Genomic DNA, 20,427 nt, shown 5'->3' on the forward strand with positions numbered 1-20,427 from the left:
GGAGAGAGCCCTGGGGACAGGGACAGGCTGGAGGGAGGAAGCCATGGGGACAGGGACAGACAGGAGGGACAGAGCCCTGGGGACAGGGACAGGAGAGAGCCATGGGGACAGGGACAGGAGAGAGCCATGGGGACAGGGACAAGGCAGCGTGGCCATTGGTACAGACTGGCTGTGGGGACAGGGCCTACAGCGACAGAGCCACAAAGGGACAGTGACAAGCCCAGCCCCGCTGCCACCACGCGGCCGAGGCCCGGGTGCCCCAGGGCAGGGTGACCCCTCATCCATCGATCCGTCCCCAGACGCCGAGTGCCACACGTGCCCTTTATTCAGACGATGACCACGGCGCCGCTGTGGGCGGTGGGCACCGGCGAGGGCTCCCCGGCCGACGTGAAGTACCCGACGAGCGCCCGCACGCCCGCCTTGAGCCCCGGCTGCAGCCCCAGCTGCACCCCCAAGGCCACCGGGCCCCCCAGGCCCCCGGTGAGCGCCGCCAGCCCGGCGTAGCCCAGGTCCTCGGCGGCCTCCAGCGCCCGCGTGGACGCCGTGGCCTGGCAGCCCTGGAAGGCGAAGTAGACGCTGGTGCCCAGGTTGTAGAAGATGCTGACTCCCGGCACCCAGTCCAGCACGCGGTGGGCTTCCCGCTCCCCCGCCGGGCTGCAGGCGTCCTCGTCCTCCCGGCGACGCCGCGCGGCGCCGCGGCACGGCCGGGCCACCGGGAATTGCCAGCCCGAGGGTGCCGTGGGTTCTGTGGGGGTCCGCAGCCGGGTGGGATCCACGCAGGCAGAGCCCCCCGGCCGTGCCAGGCTGAGCAGCAGCAGCGCCAGCGGCCGTGGGACCGGAGCGCCCGGTACCTGTGCCAGCCCCCGCAGCAGCGCCGCGGCCCGGGGGGTCCCCAGCTCCCGTGCCAGCTGCAGCGCCGCGGCGTCGGCCTGGGGGGCACAGCCAGCCTTGAGCAGCGCCAGCGCCATGGCGGCGCGGGCCAGGCCGCGGGGCAGCGGCGGCAGCCGCGAGAAACCGGGCAGGGCGTCGGGGCCGAGGGTGCGGCACGGGATGCCCGGTGCCCGCCGAGGGACGGGCTCTGCCAGCCCCGCCAGCTCGGCCAGCAGCGCCCGGTCACCGGCAGCCAGACCGGGGGTGACGACGGACGCGGCGCCGCCGAGGATGAGGAGCGGGAGGAAGAGCAGAATCCACATCATGGTGGTGGTGGCTCTGGGAGGGGGGAGAAGGACGGAGCTGCCGTGAGACCCCCGCGGCTGCAGCCCCCCGTGCCCGCCCCGTGCCCAGGCTCACCCGCTCGCCGCCGTCCCCTGCCCTGTCCGGCCGCTGCGGCCGCGCCGGCCCCGTGACCGATTTATAGCCGCTGTTATCAGGGATTGCGACACGGGGCCAGGGACTGGGCACTCCCTGAGCCCCCCGGCAGACCCACACACACCCAAGAAGGGCAAAAGTCGCTTTTATTTATTTAGGCCCTGGCTAGATTTAAAAACTTCTAAGAAAAAAAAAAAATCCCAACCCCAACAGCTGAGGAAAAGGAATTTGGGGTAAAACAGAGAGATAGTGACACTAAAGGAAGGAGGGGGATGGTGGAGAAACTTGTTTGTGCAGCCTTTAAAAACAGCATAAAAACCTGCAGAAGAAAATCTGCAGAAACCCCAGAAAAGCTGTAGAAACCCCAGAAAACCTGCAGAAACCCAATAAAATCTGCAAAAAGCCCAGCAAACAGCACAAGGCCTGGGCACAGGCAGCCTAAGGGAAGCCTCTCAGTCCTCCTCCTCTTCCTCTTCCAGGCAGCGGAGGCGCTTCCGCCTCCCCCGGGGCTGTGGATCTTCCTCCTCCTCCTCCTCCTCCTCCTCCTCATCCTCCTCGGGGTGGGGAGCTGGCGGGGCCGGCTCGGTGCCTGCGGATGAGGAAGAGGAGAGAGGGCTGAGCCCCCTGGGGACATGGCAAAGAGAACAGGGAGAGGACAACCCCGGCCCAGCAGCGCCCCTGGTGACACCCAGAGCCCGCTGAGCCCCCCCAGGAGCGAGCAGAGGGGCTGAACCCACCTGAGCTCCCACCATCCTCATCCTCATCCTCGCTGGCGAGCTCCCGGCGCCTCTTGGTGCGCGGCCGTGCCGGGCTGGCGACGGGGACGGGGACAGGCTCCTCGCTGCAGGGGTTCCACAGCTCAGCCCCACATGGGGAGGACACAGGGGGCTGAATCCCCTCCCCAGGCAGGGAGAAGACCCCTCCCAAACCCAGGACACCCCACAAGCTGAGACGGGAATCCCAGTCTCACCTCTCCGAGTCTGATCCCAGCCCTGCCGGCAGCGGCTCTGCTGAGGGGCACAAGGAGAGGGGGCTCAGAGCCAGCCCCACACCCGGGGGGGGTCCCACACCCCCAGCCCCACCCCTCACCTGCTTCCTGGGGACACCTGGGTGGCCCTGGCAGGTCCTGGGGGGACCCTGAGGGGCCACGGTGGGCGATGGAGGCGGCCGCGCGCCGCAGCTGCTGCGGGGTGAGGGCGGCGGGGATGCGCCAGAAGGACTCCTGGGGGGACGGGGGGGACATTGCAGGGCTGTGCTGGGGACAGCGATGGGGACAGGGATGGGACAGCGACCTCACCTGCTCGCTGGCCGGGGGCCGCAGCCCCAGCTGCCGCAGCAGCCTCTGGAAGCGCCGGTTCTCCATGGCGTCCTCGTTCTCCTCCGTCAGCGGCACCAGCGGCACCGGGTGGGACACGCCTGGAAGGGGAGCGCCCTCAGCGGGACCCCGACCCCGCAGACCCCCCCCCCGGCCGACCCCCACCCCGCTCACCGTCCTCCTCGCGGTCCCCCGCTGCCCTCCGCAGGCAGTTCTCCAGCCAGCGCAGGGGCCCGGCCAGCCCTGGGGACAGCACAAGGTGACACGGGGTCCAGCCCCTCGCCAAGCCCCCCCGGGGGGGTTTGGAGCCCCTCGCCCACCTTCCCGATGCAGGCGCTGCGCCAGGTCCTGCCCAGCCCCTTCCTCGGGCACCCAGTGCTCCTCTGTGAGGCCTTCCTCTGCTTCGTCCTCATCCTCCTCTTCCTCCTCCTCGCTGTCCTCATCCTCCCCTGAGCTGTCTTGGGTGGGCATGGCTGGGACACCTGTGGCAGCCTGTGGGACCAGCAGTGTTTGGGTGCCCCCAGGATGGGGACAGGACCCTTTTTGGGTGTCCCCAGGGTGGGACAGCACCCCAGGGCACAGCCCAGCACCCTCCAGCCCCAGGATGGGGACAGGGTCCTGTTTGGGTGTCCCCAGGATGGGGACAGGACCCTGTTTGGGTGCCCCCAGGGTGGGGACAGGCTGTGTTTGGGTGCCCCCAGGATGGGGACAGGACCCTGTTTGGGTGCCCCCAGGATGGGGACAGGACCCTGTTTGGGTGTCCCCAGGGTGGGACAGCACCCCCAGGGCACAGCCCAGCACCCTCCAGCCCCCAGGATGGGGACAGGGTGTGTTTGGGTACCCCAGGGTGGGGACAGGACCCTTTTTGGGTGCCCCCAGGGTAGGACAGCACCCCCAGGGCACAGCCCAGCACCCTCCAGCCCCAGGATGGGGACAGGGTCCTGTTTGGGTGGCCCCAGGATGGGGACAGGACCCTGTTTGGGTGCCCCCAGGGTGGGGACAGGCTGTGTTTGGGTGCCCCCAGGATGGGGACAGGACCCTGTTTGGGTGTCCCCAGGGTGGGACAGCACCCCCAGGGCACAGCCCAGCACCCTCCACCCCCCAGGATGGGGACAGGGTGTGTTTGGGTACCCCAGGGTGGGGACAGGACCTGGTTTGGGTGCCCCCAGGGTGGGGACAGCACCCCCAGGACACAGCCCAGCACCCTCCAGCCCCCAGGATGGGGACATGCTGTGTTTGGGTGCCCCCAGGATGGGGACAGGACCCTTTTTGGGTGTCCCCAGGGTGGGACAGCACCCCCAGGGCACAGCCCAGCACTCTCCAGCCCCCCATACCTGCCCGGGGCTGGGGCCGTGGCTCTTCCTCCGCCGTTTCTTGTACAGCTCCTTGCGCTCAGCCACCAGCCCCATCCCCAGCAGCTTCTCCACCACCCGAGCCCGCGAGCGCCGCGCCGTCAGGTGCTTCATGATGTTCCCCAGGACGTCTGTGGGGAGGAGAGTCAGGGTGGGGGGCCACAGGGGGATTTTTTGGGGTGTGCCCCCCGTGTCCAGCTCACCATCCGAGCCCTGGAACTCCTCGAAGAGCCGCGTCAGCTCCTCCTCCTGCTCCTGCGTCCACAGCACGATGCTGGTGCCCTTCCTGTGGGGTGGGAAACAGCTGTGGGTCCCTGCCCTGGGGGGAGGTCAGTCCCTGCCCTGTCCCGGGGGTCCCTGCCCTGTCCCGGGGGTCCCTGCCCTGTCCCTGGGGGTCCTTGCCCTGTCCCCGGGGGTCCCTGCCCTGTCCCTGGGGGTCTCTGACCTGTCTCCAGGGGTCCCTCCCCTGTCCCGGGGGTCCCTGCCCTGTCCCGGGGGGTCTCTGACCTGTCTCCGGGGGTCCCTGCCCTGTCCCTGGGGGTCCCTGCCTTGTCCCTGGGGGTCCCTCCCCTCTCCCTGGGGGTCTCTGACCTGTCCCTGGGGGTCCCTGCCCTGTCCCTGGGGGTCTCTGACTTGTCCCTGGGGGTCCCTGCCCTGTCCCAGGGGTCCCTGCCCTGTCCCTGGGGGTCCCTGCCCTGTCCCCGGGGGTCCCTGCCCTGTCCTGGGGGTCCCTGCCCTGTCCCCGGGGGTCCCTGCCCTGTCCTGGGGGTCTCTGACCTGTCCCGGGGGTCCCTGCCCTGTCCCCGGGGGTCTCTGACCTGTCCCTGGGGGTCCCTCCCCTCTCCCTGGGGGTCTCTGACCTGTCCCCGGGGGGTCCCTGCCCTGTCTCCAGGGGTCCCTGCCCTGTCCCCGGGGGTCCCTGCCCTGTCCCCGGGGGTCCCTGACCCACCTCTCCCGCGGGAAGTCCTTGGCACTGCTGGCCAGCCCCATCCTCACCAGCTGCTTCACCACCTGCCTCCGCGTCCGCCCGGGCGTGGGGAGATGGGCCAGGATGGCAGCGATGATGTCCCCACCTGTGGGACAGAGAGGATGCAGAGACAGAGCTCCTGCCGCCCCCCAGGGGTCCCTCAGAGACCCCAGAGACCCCCGGTACCTTCCACCTCCTTGTACTTCCAGTACAGCTCCCGCAGCTCCTGCTCCTCCTGGGGGGTCCAGGGGGGCAACCGGCTCCGGGTGGTCCTGGGGAGGGGCAGAAGGGAGGTGAGGGGAGGGGAGGAGGGAGGGGCAGCCCCCTCCCAAGCCCCACTCACCCCTCTCCCTCCTGCAGGGAGCTGTAGCCCTTGGTCATCTCACAGACGATGGCCGGGCTCTTCCAGAAGAGCAGCTCCACAAAGGCCTTTTTGTTGGTGGCCGCCAGCGCAAAGAACTTGCCCAGAATGAACTTGGCCAAGGTCACCAGCTCCTGGGGACAGCAGGAGGGAGAGAGGCTGCAGGAACAGAGCTGGGCTGGGAGATTCTGGGAACTGAGCGGGGCTGGGGGCTTCAGGGACAGAGCTGGGCTGGGAGATTCTGGGGACTCAGAGGGGCTGGGGGCTTCAGGGACAGAGCTGGGCTGGGAGATTCTGGGGACTCAGAGGGGCTGGGAGATTCTGGGAACTGAGCGGAGCTGGGGGCTGCAGGGGACTGAGTGGGGCTGGGGGCTGCAGGGACAGAGGAAGGCTGGGAGATTCTGGGGACCAAATGGGGCTGGGGGCTTCAGGATCAGAGCAGGGCTGGGAGATTTGAGGGACTGAGCAAGGCTGGGGGCTGCAGGGACAGAGCAAGAATGGAGAGATTCTGGGGACTGAGTGGGGCTGGGGGCTGCAGGGACAGAGCAGGGCCGGGAGATGCTGGGGACTGAATGGGGGTGGGGGCTGCAGGGGACTGAGTGGGGCTGGGAGATGCTGGGGACTGAGCAAAGCTGGGGGCTGCAGGGACAGAGCAAGAATGGAGAGATTCTGGGGACTGAGTGGGGCTGGGGGCTGCAGGGACAGAGGAAGGCTGGGAGATTCTGGGGACTGAGGAAGGCTGGGAGATGCTGGAGACTGAATGGGGATGGGGGCTGCAGGGGACTGAGTGGGGCTGGGAGATTCTGGGGACTGAGTGGGGCTGGGGGCTGCAGGGGCAGAGCAAGGATTGGGATATTTTGGGGACTGAGTGGGGCTGGGGGCTGCAGGGACAGAGGAAGGCTGGGAGATTCTGGGGATAAGCAGGGCTGGGGGCTGCAGGGACAGAGCAAGGACTGAGATATTTTGGGGACCGAGTGGGGCTGGGGGCTGCAGGATCTCAGAGCAGGGTGGGAGATTCTGGGGACTGAGTGGGGCTGGGAGATTCTGGGGATGAGCAGGGCTGGTGGTTGCAGAGACAGAGCAGGGCTGGGGACTGCAGGACAGAGCAGGGCTGGGAGATCCGAGGGACTGAGTGGGGCTGGGATATTCTAGAGACTGAGCAGAGCTGGGAGCTGTAGAGACAGAGCAAGGACTGGGATATTTTTGGGACTGTGGGGCTGGGGGCTGCAGGGACAGCAAGGATTGGGATATTTTGGGGACTGTGGGGCTGGGGGCTGCAGGATAGAACAAGGCTAGCAGATTCTGGGGATGAGCAGGGCTGGGGGCTGCAGGGACAGAGCAGGGCTGGGATATTCTGGGGACTGTGGGGCTGGGGGCTGCAGGGACAGCAAGGATTGGGATATTTTGGGGACCGAGTGGGGCTGGGGGCTGCAGGGCCAGCCCCCTCCCGCGGGGGGCTCGGGGCCCTGTCTGACCTGGTGCGCAGCAGCCGCGGGGTCGCTGAGCAGGCGGTGGAAGAGGGCGAAGAGGGAGAGCTGGAAGAGCAGGGGCTCCATGCGCAGGTCGCGGGCCAGGCGGTGCAGCAGGCGCGCGGCGCAGTGGTTGGTGCGGGCGCTGTTCCGCGCGTAGCCCCGCAGCAGCAGCACCAGCGCCCGCACCACGGGGGCACAGGCGAACCTGTGACAGCCCTGTCAGCGTGGCTGACCCTCAGCGAGACCCCCAGGCCCTCCCCAAACCCTTCTCACCGCTTCAGGTAGTCGAGGAAGTTGAATTCCTTCTCCGACACCTGCACGGTCTGTTCCTCCTCTTCCTCGTCCTCCTCTTCCTCTTCCTCCAGCTCCTCAGGCTCGGTGGGTGCGTGCCCTGTGGTGGGATGTGCTGAGGGTCTGTTGTAGCATCCCAGCCCAAAGTTTTCCCACTTCCCAGGGTCACAGGTGGGGACTCACCAGGCAGGGAAGCGACGAGGATCTCCCGCAGCAGCCGGGTCTCCTCGGGCGGCCCCACATCCGCAGATCCAAACACATCCCCTTCGGGCCAGACCTCCCTGGGGACAGCGGGGACAGGCTGGCACTGCGTCCCCACACCCCGGGCACGAGAGGGGCACCGCGGGGCAGGTACCTGGCTGAGCGCAGCAGCTGCAGGGCCTGGGGCACGCGGGACTGCCGCAGGCACTCCTGGATCCGCAGCAGAGCCGCCGCGCGCTGCTCCTCCACCGGCGTCTCCGAGGCCGCGTCAAAGGGCACCACGTCCTCGGGGAGGGGCACCTCGCCCTGGGGCAGGACAGGGTTACTCAGCCCCAACAGCACCCCCAGAAGCCCCACGTGAGGCTGAACCCTTCCCTGGTACCTCCAGGCAGGCCTGGACCTGCGGGGCCAATCCTTCCCAGAGCTGCTCCAGCTCCGCGGCGCTGGGCGGGGCGGGCACCGCCGGCACGCGAGGCTTCTTCTTCTTCCTCCTCACACGTTTGCTCTGGGGGGGCAAGGATGGGGTCAGGAGGGGCTGCCCGACCCCCAGGGACCCCCAGGCAGGGCAGGCACACCCCACCTGCACCACGAGCTTGGCAAGGATGGGGTCAGGAGGGGCTGCCCGACCCCCAGGGACCCCCAGGCAGGGCAGGCACACCCCTCCTGCACCACGAGCTTGGCAAGGATGGGGTGAGGAAGAGCTTCCCGACCCCCAGGGACCCCCAGGCAGGGCAGGCACACCCCTCCTGCACCACGAGCTTGGCAAGGATGGGGTCAGGAGGGGCTGCCCGACCCCCAGGCAGGGCAGGCACACCCCTCCTGCACCACGAGCTTGGCAAGGATGGGGTCAGGAGGGGCTGCCCGACCCCCAGGGACCCCCAGGCGGGGCAGGCACACCCCACCTGCACCACGAGCTTGGCAAGGATGGGGTCAGGAAGAGCTTCCCGACCCCCAGGGACCCCCAGGAAGGGCAGGCACACCCCGCCTGCACCACGAGGTTGGCAAGGATGGGGCCAGGAGGGGCTGCCCGACCCCCAGGCGGGGCAGGCACACCCCACCTGCACCATGAGCGTGGCAAGGATGGGGTCAGGAAGAGCTTCCCGACCCCCAGGGACCCCCAGGCAGGGCAGGCACACCCCGCCTGCACCACGAGCTTGGCAAGGATGGGGTCAGGAGGGGCTGCCCGACCCCCAGGGACCCCCAGGCGGGGCAGGCACACCCCACCTGCACCACGAGGTTGGCACGGCCGCGGCAGAAGCGCTCCAGCATGCGGAGGAAGAGGTGGGCCGTCTCCACCAGGTCCCGCAGGAAGCTGCGCGGCTGCTTGGTCTCGTCGAACTTGCGGAAGAGCGTGAGGAAGAGCTCCCGGTATTCCATCAGGTAGAAGATGTTGCCTGGGGAGGAGGGCGGCAGTGAGAAGGGGCGGCTCAGGGACACGCCAGGGACGGGCAGAGGGACAGAGGGACAGAGGGACTCACTCTTGATGACCTGGCTGCTGTCCCGCACGGCCGGCTCCGGCGAGCGATCCATCTCCTGCACCGTCCGCAGCAGCTCCTGGTACGCCTTCAGCGCCAGGTGCATCCTGGGCATGGCAGCGAGGGGGTCACGGGGGCCCAGGGGGGCTCCCAGGCACTCCAAATGCCCAAGGGGGTCTCAAGCAACACAGAGAGTCCCAGGTGCCCAGGGGGTCCTGGGTTCCCAGGGTGTTCCAGGTGCCAGGGAGGTCATAGGTGACCACGGGGTCCCAAATGTCCCGGGGGTCCCAGACACCACGGGGTCCCAAGTAGCTGAGAGGCCCAGACACCAAAAGGTGTCCCAGGTGCCCTGGAATCTCCCAGGTGTCCAAGGAGTCCCAGGCACTGGGGGTATCCCAGGTACTGTGGGGGTCCCCAGAAGGTCCCAGACATCATGAGGAGTCTCAAGGACAATCCCAGGTACAGGGATTCACCATCAAAGGGTGTCCCAGCTGCCCTGGGGTCTCCCAGGTGTCCAAGGAGTCCCAGGCACTGGGGGTATCTCAGGTACTGTGGGGGTCCCCAGAAGGTCCCAGACACCATGGGAAGTCTCAAGGAGAATCCCAGGTACAGGGATTCACCACCAAAGGGTGTCCCAGAAGGTCCCAGACACCATGGGGAGTCTCAAGGAGAATCCCAGGTACAGGGATTCACTACCAAAAGGTGTCCCAGCTACCCTAGGAGGGTCCCAGGTGTCCAAGGGGTCCCAGGCACTGGGGGTATCTCAGGTACTGTGGGGGTCTCCAGAAGGTCCCAGACACCACAAGGAGACTCAAGGACAATCCCAAGTGCTGGGACTCACCACCAAAGGGTGTCCCAGCTGCCCTGGGAGGGTCCCAGCTGCCCTGGGAGGGGTCCCACGTGCTCACCTGCGGGCCCAGGTTGTTGCCTCCTTCTTGTCCATCAGAGCCATCTCGTAATAGGTGGTGAGGTTCTGCTCGATGAAGTGGAAGGCGCGGACGCCCACGGTCTCGGACACCAGCTCGGGCCGGAAGCCGTGCAGCCGGTTGAAGGCCATGAAGAAGGCGGTGGCCCACAGGTAGTAAGTCTCATCGTGCTGCTGAGCCTTCTCCCGCACCAGCTGGTCCTGGGGGGCAACCATGGGATCTCAGCAGGGGTCCCATAGCTGGAGAAGGGATCCCGGCCCTGGCAGCCCCTCACCTTGACCAGCAGCATCAGGCGGTTGTAGCAGTCCTCCAGGAAGTCCTGGCAGAAGCGGCGCAGGAAGAGCCGCACGTTGCGGGCGGAGCGGCGCGAGGGCTCGGCCTCGGGGGCGGCCTGCCGGCGCCGGGGCAGCCGCCGCGGCTCCTTGCCCAGGTCGTGGGTGTAGCTCTTCAGCTGCAGGACATTGAGGGGCCAGGTTTATCCCTGTGGTGCCTCCTGCCACGTCCCTGCCTCTGTGCCACCCGCTGTGTCCCTGTCCTGGAGCCCCACAGCACATTCCTGTCCCTGCAACCCATGGTTCCATGGTCCACATCCCATCTTCCAATCCTGTGTCCCACCTGTGTTCCTGTCCCTGTGCCCCCTACCCACGTTCCCATCTCAATGACCTCTGCCACGTCCCTGTCCCAGTGCCACCCTCTGTGTCCCTGTCCTGGAGCCCCACAGCACATTTCTGTTCTTACAACCCCTGGTTCCATGCTCCACATCCCATCTTCCAATCCTGTGTCCCACCTGTGTTCCTGTCCCCGTGCCCCCTACCCACATTCCCATCTCAACAACCTCTGCCACGTCCCTGTCTCTGTGCCACCCTCTGTGTCCCTGTCCTGGAGCCCCACAGCACATTCTTGTTCCTGCAACCCATGGTTCCATGGTCCACATCCCATCTTCCAATCCTGTGTCCCACCTGTGTTCCTGTCCCCGTGCCCCCTACCCACATTCCCATCTCAATGACCTCTGCTACGTCCCTGTCCCAGTGCCACCCTCTGTGTCCCTGTCCTGGAGCCCCACAGCACATTTCTGTTCTTACAACCCCACCACATCCCTGGTTCCATGCTCCACATCCCATCTTCCAATCCTGTGTCCCACCTATGTTCCTGTCCCCGTGCCCCCCACCCACATTCCCATCTCAATGACCTCTGCCACGCCCCTGTCCCAGTGCCCCCCACCACGTACCTGACCCCACCGTGTCCATGTCACAACAGCTCCCTCTCCATCCCTGGCCCTGTGCCCCCTGCCCAGCCGATGCCCTGAACCACATCACCATCCCTGTACCCCCTACCATGTCCTTGGTGCCCACTGCCACCTCCCTGCTTGTGTGACCCCCACCCACATCCACATCCCAGTGCCACCTGCCACATCCTTGACCCCATACCCCACACCACATCTCGTGTCCCACTCACATTCCTCTTTCCCTACCCCTTACCATGTCCCCAACCCGTGCCCCTCACCACATTCCTGCGTCTCCCACCACATCCTTGTCCCTCCACCCTGTGCCACATCCCCAGTGCCACGTTCCACACACAGCCCTGTCCCCGTGCCCCCTGCCACATCCCCATGCCCCACTCACATTGTGCAGCCCCTTGTGGAACACCACGTCCCTGTCCCCGATGGACTTGACGCCCTGCAGGACGTAGGAGCCACCGAAGCGGGAATGCCTGGGCAGGAAACAGGAGCTGAACGACGCTGTCCCCACCTCGGGGGTCCCATCCCTGCCACGGGGGTGCCCCCTCCTCACCTGGACGTGCGCTGCAGCGCCCGGGCTCTCTTCTCTGCCAGCTCCCTCTGCCTCAAGGTCTCCAGCTCCCGCGTGTCCTCGCCGTGCTCGGCCCCTGCTGTCCCCTGTCCCAGCGCCGCCAGCTCCTCCGGGCTCTGCCAGCAGCTCTGTCAGCACTGGGGGGGCTCTGCCACCCTGCCCTGCCGCCCCCGGCCCGGCTCACCTGCTCACGGAACATGAGGGAGATGATCTCCAGCACGTGCAGGGCCCACTGCTGCTCCACCTGGGCGCTGGCCAGGAATTTGAGCAGGTCGTCCATGCCGCTGATGTGCAGCGCCCACAGCACCCGGTCGTGCACGCTGGCGTCACCGTCCACGCCCTGCTGGGGGTGGTGGCAGGGTGTCGGGGTCCCCGTGGAGCCACTGGGGTCCCACATGTGTCAGGGAGCCAGGGAAGGGCCCTGTCCTGGTACCTGCTCCTCCGTGGGGTCCGGGGGCACGTGCAGCACGTTGCGCACCAGCAGCAGGATCCTCTCGATCAGCAGCGTGTCCTCCTCCTGCCGCTGCTCCCAGTCCTGGGGGACAGAGCTGTCAGGGCCCCTCACAGCCCCCCGGGGGTCCCTGGCAGGGAAGGACCCCACAGTCCTGCAGGATAGACCCCACATCCCCCAGGGACCCCCCAGTAGGGACAGACCCCACAGCCCCCAGGGACCCCCAGGAGGGACAGACCTCACAGCCCCCAGGGACCCCCAGGAGGGACAGACCCCACAGCCCCCAGAGACCCCCCAGCAGGGAGGGACCCCCCAGCAGGAACAAACCCCACAACCCCCAGGGACCCCCAGTAGGGACAGACCCCACATTCCCCAGGGACCTGGGTCAAGGATGGACCCTGGAGCCCCCTGGTAGTTCCAAGACCCTGCAGCCCCCCCAGAAACCTCCAGCAGGAACAGACCCCACAGCCCCCAGGGACCCCCAACAGGGACAGACCCTGCAGTCCCTGAGGGACCCCCAGCAGGAACAGACCCCACAACCCCCAGGGACCTGTGTCAAGGATGGACCCTGGAGTCCCCTGATAATTCCAAGACCCTGCAGCCCCCAGGGGACCCCCAGTAGGGACAGACCCCACAGCCCCTGAGGGACCCCCAGTAGGGACAGACCCCAGATCCCCCAGAGACCCCCAGTAGGGACAGACCCCAGAGTCCTTGAGAGACCCTGATAGGAACAGACCCCACATCCCCCAGGGACCCCCAGCAGGGACACCACCCACAGCCCCCCAGGACAGGGCACTCACCAGCTGCAGGAGGTTGTAGAGCTTCTCACTGAGCACCACGAACACCTTCTCACTGGCAAAAGCCTGCAGAGACCCCTCGTGAGCACGGCGACGTGGGCAAAGCCCCCTGCCCGCGGCACGTCCCCGGGCACACTCACCTCCTTGTAGGCCTGCAGGTAGGACAGCACCTGGAGGAAGTGGTGGCGGGAGGTGGCATCCGCTGGCACCTTCCCAAAGCACAGCAGGGCCGGCTGGGTCAGGTTCACCATCAACCTGCGAGGAGCAGAGGGCTGTGAGGGACCCCTGCCCAGCCAGGAGCCCCCTCAGGGCCACCCCAGGCCACCACCCCGCCCTTTGGTACCTGATGATGGCATCGAAGAGCAGCTTCTCCTGGGGGTACTGCACCAGGATGGGCAGGAGGTCGTTCTGCAGGATTTGGGCTGCCCCCAGCTGCTGTCGCACGTCCCGGGTCTCGTCCTCGTGGCGCAGGTACCGGATCAGGTCCTTGACGCTCTCTGGGGACACGGGGCCGTCAATCCCTGCCATCCCCGACCCCTGCCCCCCCAGCCCGGTGCCCACCTACCCAGGCAGTCGGGCTCCCGGTGGTACACGTCGCCCTCCAGGTAGCCCAGGGCGCTGCAGGTGGCCAGGAGCTCGCAGTTCATCATGTACCAGTCCATGCAGCGCGGGGCTGCGCACGGGACCGGCACCGGGGGGCCGCCTGCGGGCCACCGTCAGCACTGGCCACCCCCGGTACACTCTGCCGGTACCGGCTGCCCCGATCCCGGGGTACCCTCCGGTCCCGGTTTCCCCAACACCGAGGAACCGCCCAGGCTTGGTCCCGCTCGGTACCGGACCGCACCGAACCCCGAGGCTCCGGTAGCACCGATCCCAGCGCACCTCCCGTTCCGGTCCGCCCCGATACCGGCGCATCCCACAGCCCCGCTTCCTCCGATTCCACGTCAGCCCCCAGTTTGGGTTCCCCCCGGCTCCGGTTCCTTCTGGATCCCGGAGCATTCCCGACCCCCCCGGCCCGATCCCGGACCCCCGCCCCCAATTTCCCCCGGACCCCCCTGATCCCAGAGCACTCCTCGAGCCCGCCGATCCCGGAGCACCCTCCAGAGCCCGGCGCACCCGGTTCCCCCGATCCCCTATCAACCCCCCCGTCCTGCTCCCCTCCGGTACCGAAACCCCCCCGGTTTCGGTGACCCCGGATCACCCCCAGTCCCCGGTCCCGGTCTGTCCCAGGACACTCCCCCCGCCCCCGGACCCCCGATGCCGGCGTGCCGCGGTGCCGGCCCCCATCCCGCTCACCGCCGCCCCGTCCCCACCGCGCTCCCGGCCGCGCTCCCGGTGCGGGGGCGGCCTTACACAACCGCCCCACTTCCCGCGGGCGAGGCCCCGCCCCGCCCGCACCCTTCAAGCGGCAACTCCCCCTCCGCAGCCCGGTGTCCCCCCTGGTTCCCACCCCGTCCGCACACCCGCCGCCATCCACCACCGGCACAAACCGGCGGCTCGCTGCCTCGGGACGCCCCCAATCCCCCTGCCCTCTCCCCCCGGCCCGCGGCGCTGAGGTGGAAGACAGGAGGGGCTCATTGCGGGGAAGGGACGCGGCGGTGGCGTTGCCCTTTTAAGAACGGCGCTGGCTGGGCGGGGCCTGCCGCGGGCGCGGGAACGGGCGGCACCTCCCGCCACCGGCCGGGCGGGCTCCGGTGTCCCCCCCCCCATCCTCGCTCCCTCCCGGTTCCCGGCGGCGGGCACGGCCGCGAGCGGTTACCAAAATAAAAGAGCAGGTTTAATTCACCGAACACAGAAGTCCCGCCGCGGCGGGGCGGGGCGGCACCGGCCCGGTATACGGGCGGCCCCCCCGGGCATGCCGGTGGCCGGTTCCCCGGCAGCGGGGCCCCGCCGCCGCCCGCCCGCCGCGCCGCGCCGCACACACACGCACCACACGCACCGCGGCGGCCCCGTCACAGCAAAGCAGCGGCGGGCGCGGGGCCGCGCCCCGGGACGGGCCCCGTTACAGCCCCTGCGTCTTCAGCTCCAGCGGCTCTGCCGGCGGCTCGGGCGGCGGCTCGGCGGCGGCGACGGCGGCGGTGACGGCCGTGGGGGCGGGCGGCTCTCCCTTGAGGGCGGCCAGGCGCTCGGCCAGGCTGCGCGGCCGCGGGCACAGCGCGAACTCGTAGAGCACCGCGCCCAGCGCCGCGCCCAGCAGCGGGCCCGCCCAGTACACCTGCGGGGGGGCGGCGTGGGCACCGGCACCGGGGCACCCCCGGCCCTCCGGGGCACGGCACCCACCCCGCTGATGCCCGGGCACCGGCGCAGTCGGGACCTCCCGGTGAGCGGGGAACGGCCGCGTGTCCCCAAGCCCGGGATGTCGCGGGGCAGAACCCGTCTCCCGTTCCCCGGGATGTCAGGACCCGTCTCCCGCTCCCCGGGATGTCAGGACCCATCTCCCGTTCCCCGGGATGCCGGGGGCTGGACCCACTCCCCGGGCTGTCGGGGGGGTACCCAGCACCCTGGGGTGCTGCTGTCACCATGGTGACACCAGCAGCCGCCCGCCTTCAGCGGGGACCCAGCGGCTGGGGCAGGACAGGGATAAGCAGGGAGGGACCGGGGGGGCCCGGGGCGGGTTTGGGGGTCCCCGTCCCCCCCCAACTTACCCAGTGGTTGGCGAAGTTGCGGGTGATGACGGCGGGGGCGAAGGAGCGGGCGGGGTTCATGCTGGCGCCCGTGTAGTGGATCTGCGGGGGGACGGAGCAGTGGGGGGCTGCACGGCTGCCCCCCAGCCCCCGGGCTCCCAGAATCGGGGTCCCCGCGGCTGCCCTTACCCCCGAAGAGGTGGCCGAGGGCGAGGGAGAAGCCGACGGGCACGGCGGCCATGGCCGGGCGCCCGTCGTGGCGGTCGTCGAAGCTGGCGAAGACGCAGAGGACGAACTGGGCGGTCAGGAGCAGCTCCACCACCGTGCCCTGGCCCGGGCCCACGCCGGGGTGCAGCTGCGGGGGGAGAGGGCTCAGCACCCCGTGGAGTTGTTCACCCCGTTCCCCCTCAGCGCCCCAAATCCTCCTTTGTTATCCTTCCACACCCCAAAATCCCACTGTACCGCAAAGCCTTCCTCACCCTCAAATTCCTCCAGGGTGTCCAGCAATGATGTCCATTGCTGACCCGCATCAATCCAGACCCCAAAATATCTTCTGGACCCCCCGCCCCGATCCACCATCAGACCCCTCAAACACCTCTGAACCCCAGAACCCTCATTACAGCCCCATGGTACCCCAAAACACCTCCTGGACCTCCCCAGTTCCCCCCAACCTCTGTGAACCCGTTTTCCCCCCATTTCAGACCCATGGTACCCCCAAACACCTCCTGGATCCGCCCAAATTCTCCCAGACCACCTCCTGGACCCCCCCAATTCCCCCAAACCCTCATCCCCCCATTTCAGCCCCATGGTACCCCATATCCCAAAACAACCCGGGACTCCCCCCATCCCTCCAAATCCCCATTACAACCCCAAAGTACCCCAGACCCCCAAACACCTCCTGGAGCCCCCCACCCCCCCAAACCCTCATTACAGCCCTGCAGACACCCCCAAGCCCCGATGCTCACCGCGCTGAGGCCGAGGGTGCCACGCACGGGGCCGGGGGTCACCCCGTAGAGCACCCCGGCTCCGGCCAGCATGCCCAACACCTGGGCCAGCAGGTAGCCCAGGGCACGGGCCAGCGAGAGCTGCGAGGCCATCAGGAAGGCCAGCGTGATGGCCGGGGTTGACGTGACCCCCGCTGACGTGGCCCAGAGCCTGCACCAGGGTGGTCTGGGCCAACCCGAAGGCCAAGGCGGCCCCCACAACGCTGGGGGGGCCCGGGGCCCAGCGCAGGGAAGCCCCCAGCCCCAGCAGGGCATAGAGGAGGCTGCCCAGGAACTCGGCCAGGACGGCCCTCCAGAAGGCGGACGAGCGCAGCTCCCGCATGGCCTGGCCCCGCTGCCCTCCACGGCCCCGCTCCCCTCCCCGGGGGCCGCCCCGTGACCACCTTTATAAGCCCCCCCCGGGACGGCCCCGGGGGTGGGACCCCACCTCCGCCACCCCCCCGTTAACCCCTTCGCTGCCCGGGCCACGCGATGGGTGACACGCGGCGAGGAACCCCCACCCCCCGAGCCCCCCGGGCATCCCCGCACCCCCAATAGTGGGGACCCCCCCCAGAGCTGCGCTGCCCCCATATCCATGGGGTTTTCTGGGGAAGGGGGGGCTGTGACCCATTGATGCCCCCAGTGGGGTTTAGGGGACCCCAAATCCCACCTCCCACCCATCCCCCCAAATATTTTGGGGACACTTTGGGGCCGCCCCCACCCCCGCGGGAGGGGCGCTGGGTGGGGGCCGCGGGGTGTCCCCCCTGCCCCCCCCCCCCGCCCCGGTGCTGTTGTCTGCGGGAGGGTTTGGGTTTATTCAGCCCGGCTTAGCGGGCGCTGAGTCCCCGGCCAGGGGGGGATTAGGGCTCGGCCCGGCCATTGGCGCCCGCCGGAATCTGCCGGGGCTGCAGAGGCCGCCACAAAGCGCTTTGCTGCGCTCAGCTCCCCGGCACGGGACAGGCTGACGGGGGGTCCCGGCCCCCGCCCTCGCCGGGGGGCCGCGGGGAGGGCGCGCCCGCCCGCAGCCCCGGTGCCCGCCGTGCCCAGACCCCCCCGGTGGTCGAGACCCCCCCAGTGCCCTCACAGCATCGCTCTGCGACCCCGACACGCCTTTAATCCCCCCCAAGGGGGAGAGGACTGTGAAAGGGGAGGGGGCACGGAGCCCCCCATGCTGTGGGTGCCCCACGGAAGGTTCTGGATGCGGCGAGGATGCGGTGTCAGGGTGTGGAGGATCTGGGGGGGGGGGGTCAGGCAGTGCCCTGCTGGGCTGGGGGGGGCCACCGAGGAGGGGGACAGGCTGGGGGTCTCCACCAGAGCCACGTCCCGGCAGGCGAGGCAGGCGCTCAGCTTCTCCCGGGAGGCTCCGGGCGCCAGGATGAACTCGTAGGAGAGCCCGGCCAGCACCGCGCCCAGCACCGGCCCCAGCCAGTACACCTGCAGGGGCACGGGGTTTTGGGGTGTCCAGGGACGGGGGGACCCCACCCCAGGGATGGGGACTGAGCACGGGAACCTGCCCCAGGGGTGAGGGCAGCCGTGGGGAGGGTACGGAGCCAATCCCGAGGGGATGGGGCCTGTCCCAAGGATGGCAATGGGGGGACACATCGGTCCCGTGACGGTGACACCAGGAGGACCCTGGGGGACACAGCTGGTGTTGACCTGTCCCAGTGGGACCCACCCAAGAGAAGACCAGGAACCGCTGTCCCAGGGTGGGGATGGGACCACAGCGGTCACACGCTGCAGCCAGGGGAGCCCCCCTTACTTGGGGAATCTGGGAGAGCCCAAGGGTGCCCCCAACTCACCCAGTGATCATCCCAGACGCCGGTGACGACGGCCGGCCCCAGCGAGCGCGCGGGGTTCATGCTGCCCCCCGAGAACGGCCCCTGTGGGACACGGGGGGTCAGGGCCTGGCGGGGTGGGGACCCCCAGGGCGGGTGGGACACGGGGGGGTCCTTACCGCAGCCAGAGCCCCGGCGGCCACGGCGCTGCCCAGGGCCAGCCCGGCCTGCGGGGCCGCGTGCTCCGCGGCGGCGAAGGCGGCCAGCGCCAGCTGGAAGGTGGCGAAGGTCTCCCAGGCCAGCGCTGTCCCCACTGTCCCCTCCGCGCTCACCTGCAGCAGTGAGGGACACCTGTGCAGTGCCAGGGGATGGGGACGGGCACGGGGAGGGGGGCACTCACCCTGGTGACGAGGCCGGCGTCGTCCCGCAGCGCCGCGCGGGCGGCGGCGGAGGCCAGCGTGGCCCCCGCGCACTGGGCCACGAGCCCCGCGGCCCCGCGCAGGGCGCCCAGCTTGCGGGTGCACAGCAGGGCCAGCGTCAGCGCGGGGTTGGCCTGGGCACCCCCGAGGGTGCAGACGAGCCCCCTGGCCGCCAAGCCCCCTGCCAGGGCCGGCGCCAGCGGCTCTGGAGCTGCCGAAGCCCCCAGGACCACCCCCACGAAGATGAGGGTGGCCGCCAGCTCCGCCAGAACCCCCCGCCAGAAGCGGCCGCTGCGCAGCTCCTGGGGGGACAGCGGGGCCGGGGGTCACCCCACGGGCACTGCCAGCGGCGGGTGGCACAGAGAGGGGGTGACATGGGGCCGGGGGGCTTTGGGGATGGGGTGCCATGGCAACAGGATGCCCCCATGGTTGGGTACCAGGGTGAGGGGGGACATTCATGAGGGGACCCCCCAGCACCTGGGTGCCACATGGGGGGTACCAGGGGGCAATGGGGTGCCATGGAAAGAGGATGCCCCGGTTTTTGGGTACCCACGGGGATGGGGTACCTCAGGGATGGGGTATCTTGGGGATGGGACCCCCCCAGCACCTGGGTACCACAGTGGGGAGGTACCAGGACATTGGGGTGCCCTGGCAATGGGATGCCCCAGTTTTTGGGATGGGGCACCTCAGAGATGGGGTACCTGAGGGATGGGACCCCTCAGCACCTGGGCACTGCAGGAAATGGGGTGCCATGGAAACAGGATGCCCCAGTTTTTGGGTACCCACGGGGATGGGGTACCTCAGGGATGGGACCCCTCAGCACCTGGGTACCACAGTGGGGGGGTACCAGGGGGCAATGGGGTGCCATGGAAACAGGATGCCCCAGTTTTTAGGATGGGGTACCTCAGGGATGGCACCCCCAGTCCCTGGGCACTGTTCTGACAGGATGTCCTGGAAATGGGGCCACAGGGGGTCACAGGGACAAAGAGGGGGACAGCAGCCATGACAGGGCCAGGAGCCATGGTGAGGGGCACACAGAGACCCCAGTGCCAGGGCTACGGGCTGGGCACTGAAGTGACAGGCTGGGGGAGTCCCCGTGAGTTAGGGGCTGCTCACCCACCCCCCCTGGCAGGAAGGGACTCTGGGGCTGTGGTTTTGGGGGGGGTCGGGGCCGCTCACAGGGTCTTACCTCCCCGATGGCCATGGTGCAGCTGTGGGAGAGCACAGCCGGGGTGGGGACACCTCCTGCCCCTGGCACTGCCACCTCTGTCCTTGTCACCCCCCCTGGCACTGCCACCCCCGTCCCTGTCACCCCCAGCACTGCCACCCCCCTTGGCACAGCGCAGCCCTGAGGTGCTGAGGGTGGGGCAGGATTTTGGGAGGGGGCTGCGGGGGTCCTTGCAGCATCCCTGGGTGCCATAGCAACCCCCGGGGACCCTTTGGGGTGTTGCCAGGACAACCAGAGATGAAAGGCTGGGATGAAAGGCTGGGGGGGATGAGGGGGGGTTTGAACACCTGGGATGAGCACAGGGACCCTCAGGGAGGGGCTGAGGGGGCACAGGGGACAGGGTGACACACCTGGGATGGGCACAAGGACAGGGGACCAGGGGGGCACAGGGGACAGGGTGACACACCTGGGATGAGCACAGGGACAGGGGACCAGGGGGGCACAGGGGACAGGGTGACACACTTGGGATGAGCACAGGGACAGGGGACAGGGTGACACACCTGGGATGGGCACAGGGACAGGGGACCAGGGGGGCACAGGGGACAGGATGACACACCTGGGATGAGCACGAGGGACAGGGTGACACACCTGGGATGAGCATGGGGCTGTGCCCTGGCAGGGGGGTGGCAATGTCACACACCAGTGGGGACAGGGTCCCTGGTGGGGCAACAGGA

At 68.8% G+C, this 20,427-nt stretch overlaps 4 protein-coding genes across 7 annotated transcripts; all 4 read right to left on the reverse strand.

The window, feature by feature from the left end:
• Positions 1–326: 326 nt before the first annotated feature.
• On the reverse strand, positions 327–1,372 carry LOC135292020 (apolipoprotein F-like). Its single transcript, XM_064406267.1, has one exon. The coding sequence runs from the start codon at positions 1,194–1,196 to the stop codon at positions 327–329; it is 870 nt and encodes a 289-aa protein (XP_064262337.1). The 5' UTR covers positions 1,197–1,372.
• Positions 1,373–1,437: 65 nt separating this feature from the next.
• LOC135292018 (protein timeless homolog) lies at positions 1,438–13,704 on the reverse strand. 4 transcript variants are annotated; one of them, XM_064406265.1, is made up of 29 exons: positions 13,290–13,704; positions 13,068–13,221; positions 12,865–12,979; positions 12,728–12,790; positions 11,910–12,011; positions 11,661–11,816; positions 11,459–11,592; positions 11,291–11,378; positions 9,943–10,119; positions 9,651–9,868; positions 8,746–8,849; positions 8,492–8,661; positions 7,650–7,772; positions 7,422–7,573; positions 7,250–7,347; positions 7,049–7,166; positions 6,779–6,980; positions 5,286–5,437; positions 5,129–5,214; positions 4,925–5,048; positions 4,179–4,261; positions 3,958–4,106; positions 2,944–3,115; positions 2,798–2,866; positions 2,606–2,724; positions 2,398–2,530; positions 2,279–2,315; positions 2,046–2,149; positions 1,438–1,897 (listed from the first exon to the last, which is right to left on the reverse strand). In XM_064406265.1, exons 1-29 carry the CDS (start codon positions 13,384–13,386, stop codon positions 1,761–1,763), a joined length of 3,636 nt encoding a protein of 1,211 aa, XP_064262335.1. In that variant the 5' UTR covers positions 13,387–13,704; the 3' UTR covers positions 1,438–1,760. The 4 variants fall into 4 exon arrangements, with proteins under 4 accessions (XP_064262335.1, XP_064262334.1, XP_064262333.1 ...); XM_064406264.1 differs by having other exon boundaries at positions 2,279–2,318; XM_064406263.1 differs by having other exon boundaries at positions 11,661–11,819.
• An 801-nt stretch (positions 13,705–14,505) lies between these two features.
• Positions 14,506–16,707, reverse strand: LOC135292021 (lens fiber major intrinsic protein-like). Its single transcript, XM_064406268.1, is given in 5 exon segments — positions 14,506–14,939; positions 15,370–15,476; positions 15,538–15,703; positions 16,314–16,469; positions 16,471–16,707. Coding segments are annotated over 5 exon segments (846 nt in total). The 5' UTR covers positions 16,675–16,707; the 3' UTR covers positions 14,506–14,726.
• Positions 16,708–17,385: 678 nt separating this feature from the next.
• On the reverse strand, positions 17,386–20,159 carry LOC135292019 (aquaporin-2-like). Its single transcript, XM_064406266.1, has 5 exons — positions 19,715–20,159; positions 18,507–18,827; positions 18,286–18,438; positions 18,131–18,211; positions 17,386–17,765 (listed from the first exon to the last, which is right to left on the reverse strand). Exons 1-5 carry the CDS (start codon positions 19,943–19,945, stop codon positions 17,412–17,414), a joined length of 1,140 nt encoding a protein of 379 aa, XP_064262336.1. The 5' UTR covers positions 19,946–20,159; the 3' UTR covers positions 17,386–17,411.
• Between the last annotated feature and the right edge of the window lie 268 nt (positions 20,160–20,427).

This window comes from Passer domesticus, unplaced genomic scaffold (genome assembly GCF_036417665.1).
Source record: "Passer domesticus isolate bPasDom1 unplaced genomic scaffold, bPasDom1.hap1 HAP1_SCAFFOLD_178, whole genome shotgun sequence".
Lineage (NCBI taxonomy): Eukaryota > Metazoa > Chordata > Aves > Passeriformes > Passeridae > Passer > Passer domesticus.

What these genes read in the sequence shown, in the direction of transcription:
- LOC135292019 (XM_064406266.1), bottom strand. Translation starts at nt 19,945, where the DNA reads ATGGCACCCAGGGATGCTGCAAGGACCCCCGCAGCCCCCTCCCAAAAT. An exon ending in GCACCATGGCCATCGGGGAG is followed by an intron (nt 18,828 to 19,714) that starts GTAAGACCCTGT and finishes CTGTCCCCCCAG; the next exon opens with GAGCTGCGCAGCGGCCGCTT. An exon ending in ACGCCGGCCTCGTCACCAGG is followed by an intron (nt 18,439 to 18,506) that starts GTGAGTGCCCCC and finishes TCACTGCTGCAG; the next exon opens with GTGAGCGCGGAGGGGACAGT.
- LOC135292018 (XM_064406261.1), bottom strand. Translation starts at nt 13,386, where the DNA reads ATGGACTGGTACATGATGAACTGCGAGCTCCTGGCCACCTGCAGCGCC. An exon ending in CCGGGAGCCCGACTGCCTGG is followed by an intron (nt 13,222 to 13,289) that starts GTAGGTGGGCAC and finishes CCGTGTCCCCAG; the next exon opens with AGAGCGTCAAGGACCTGATC. An exon ending in ACCTGCAGGCCTACAAGGAG is followed by an intron (nt 12,791 to 12,864) that starts GTGAGTGTGCCC and finishes GGGTCTCTGCAG; the next exon opens with GCTTTTGCCAGTGAGAAGGT.
- LOC135292020 (XM_064406267.1), bottom strand. Translation starts at nt 1,196, where the DNA reads ATGATGTGGATTCTGCTCTTCCTCCCGCTCCTCATCCTCGGCGGCGCC.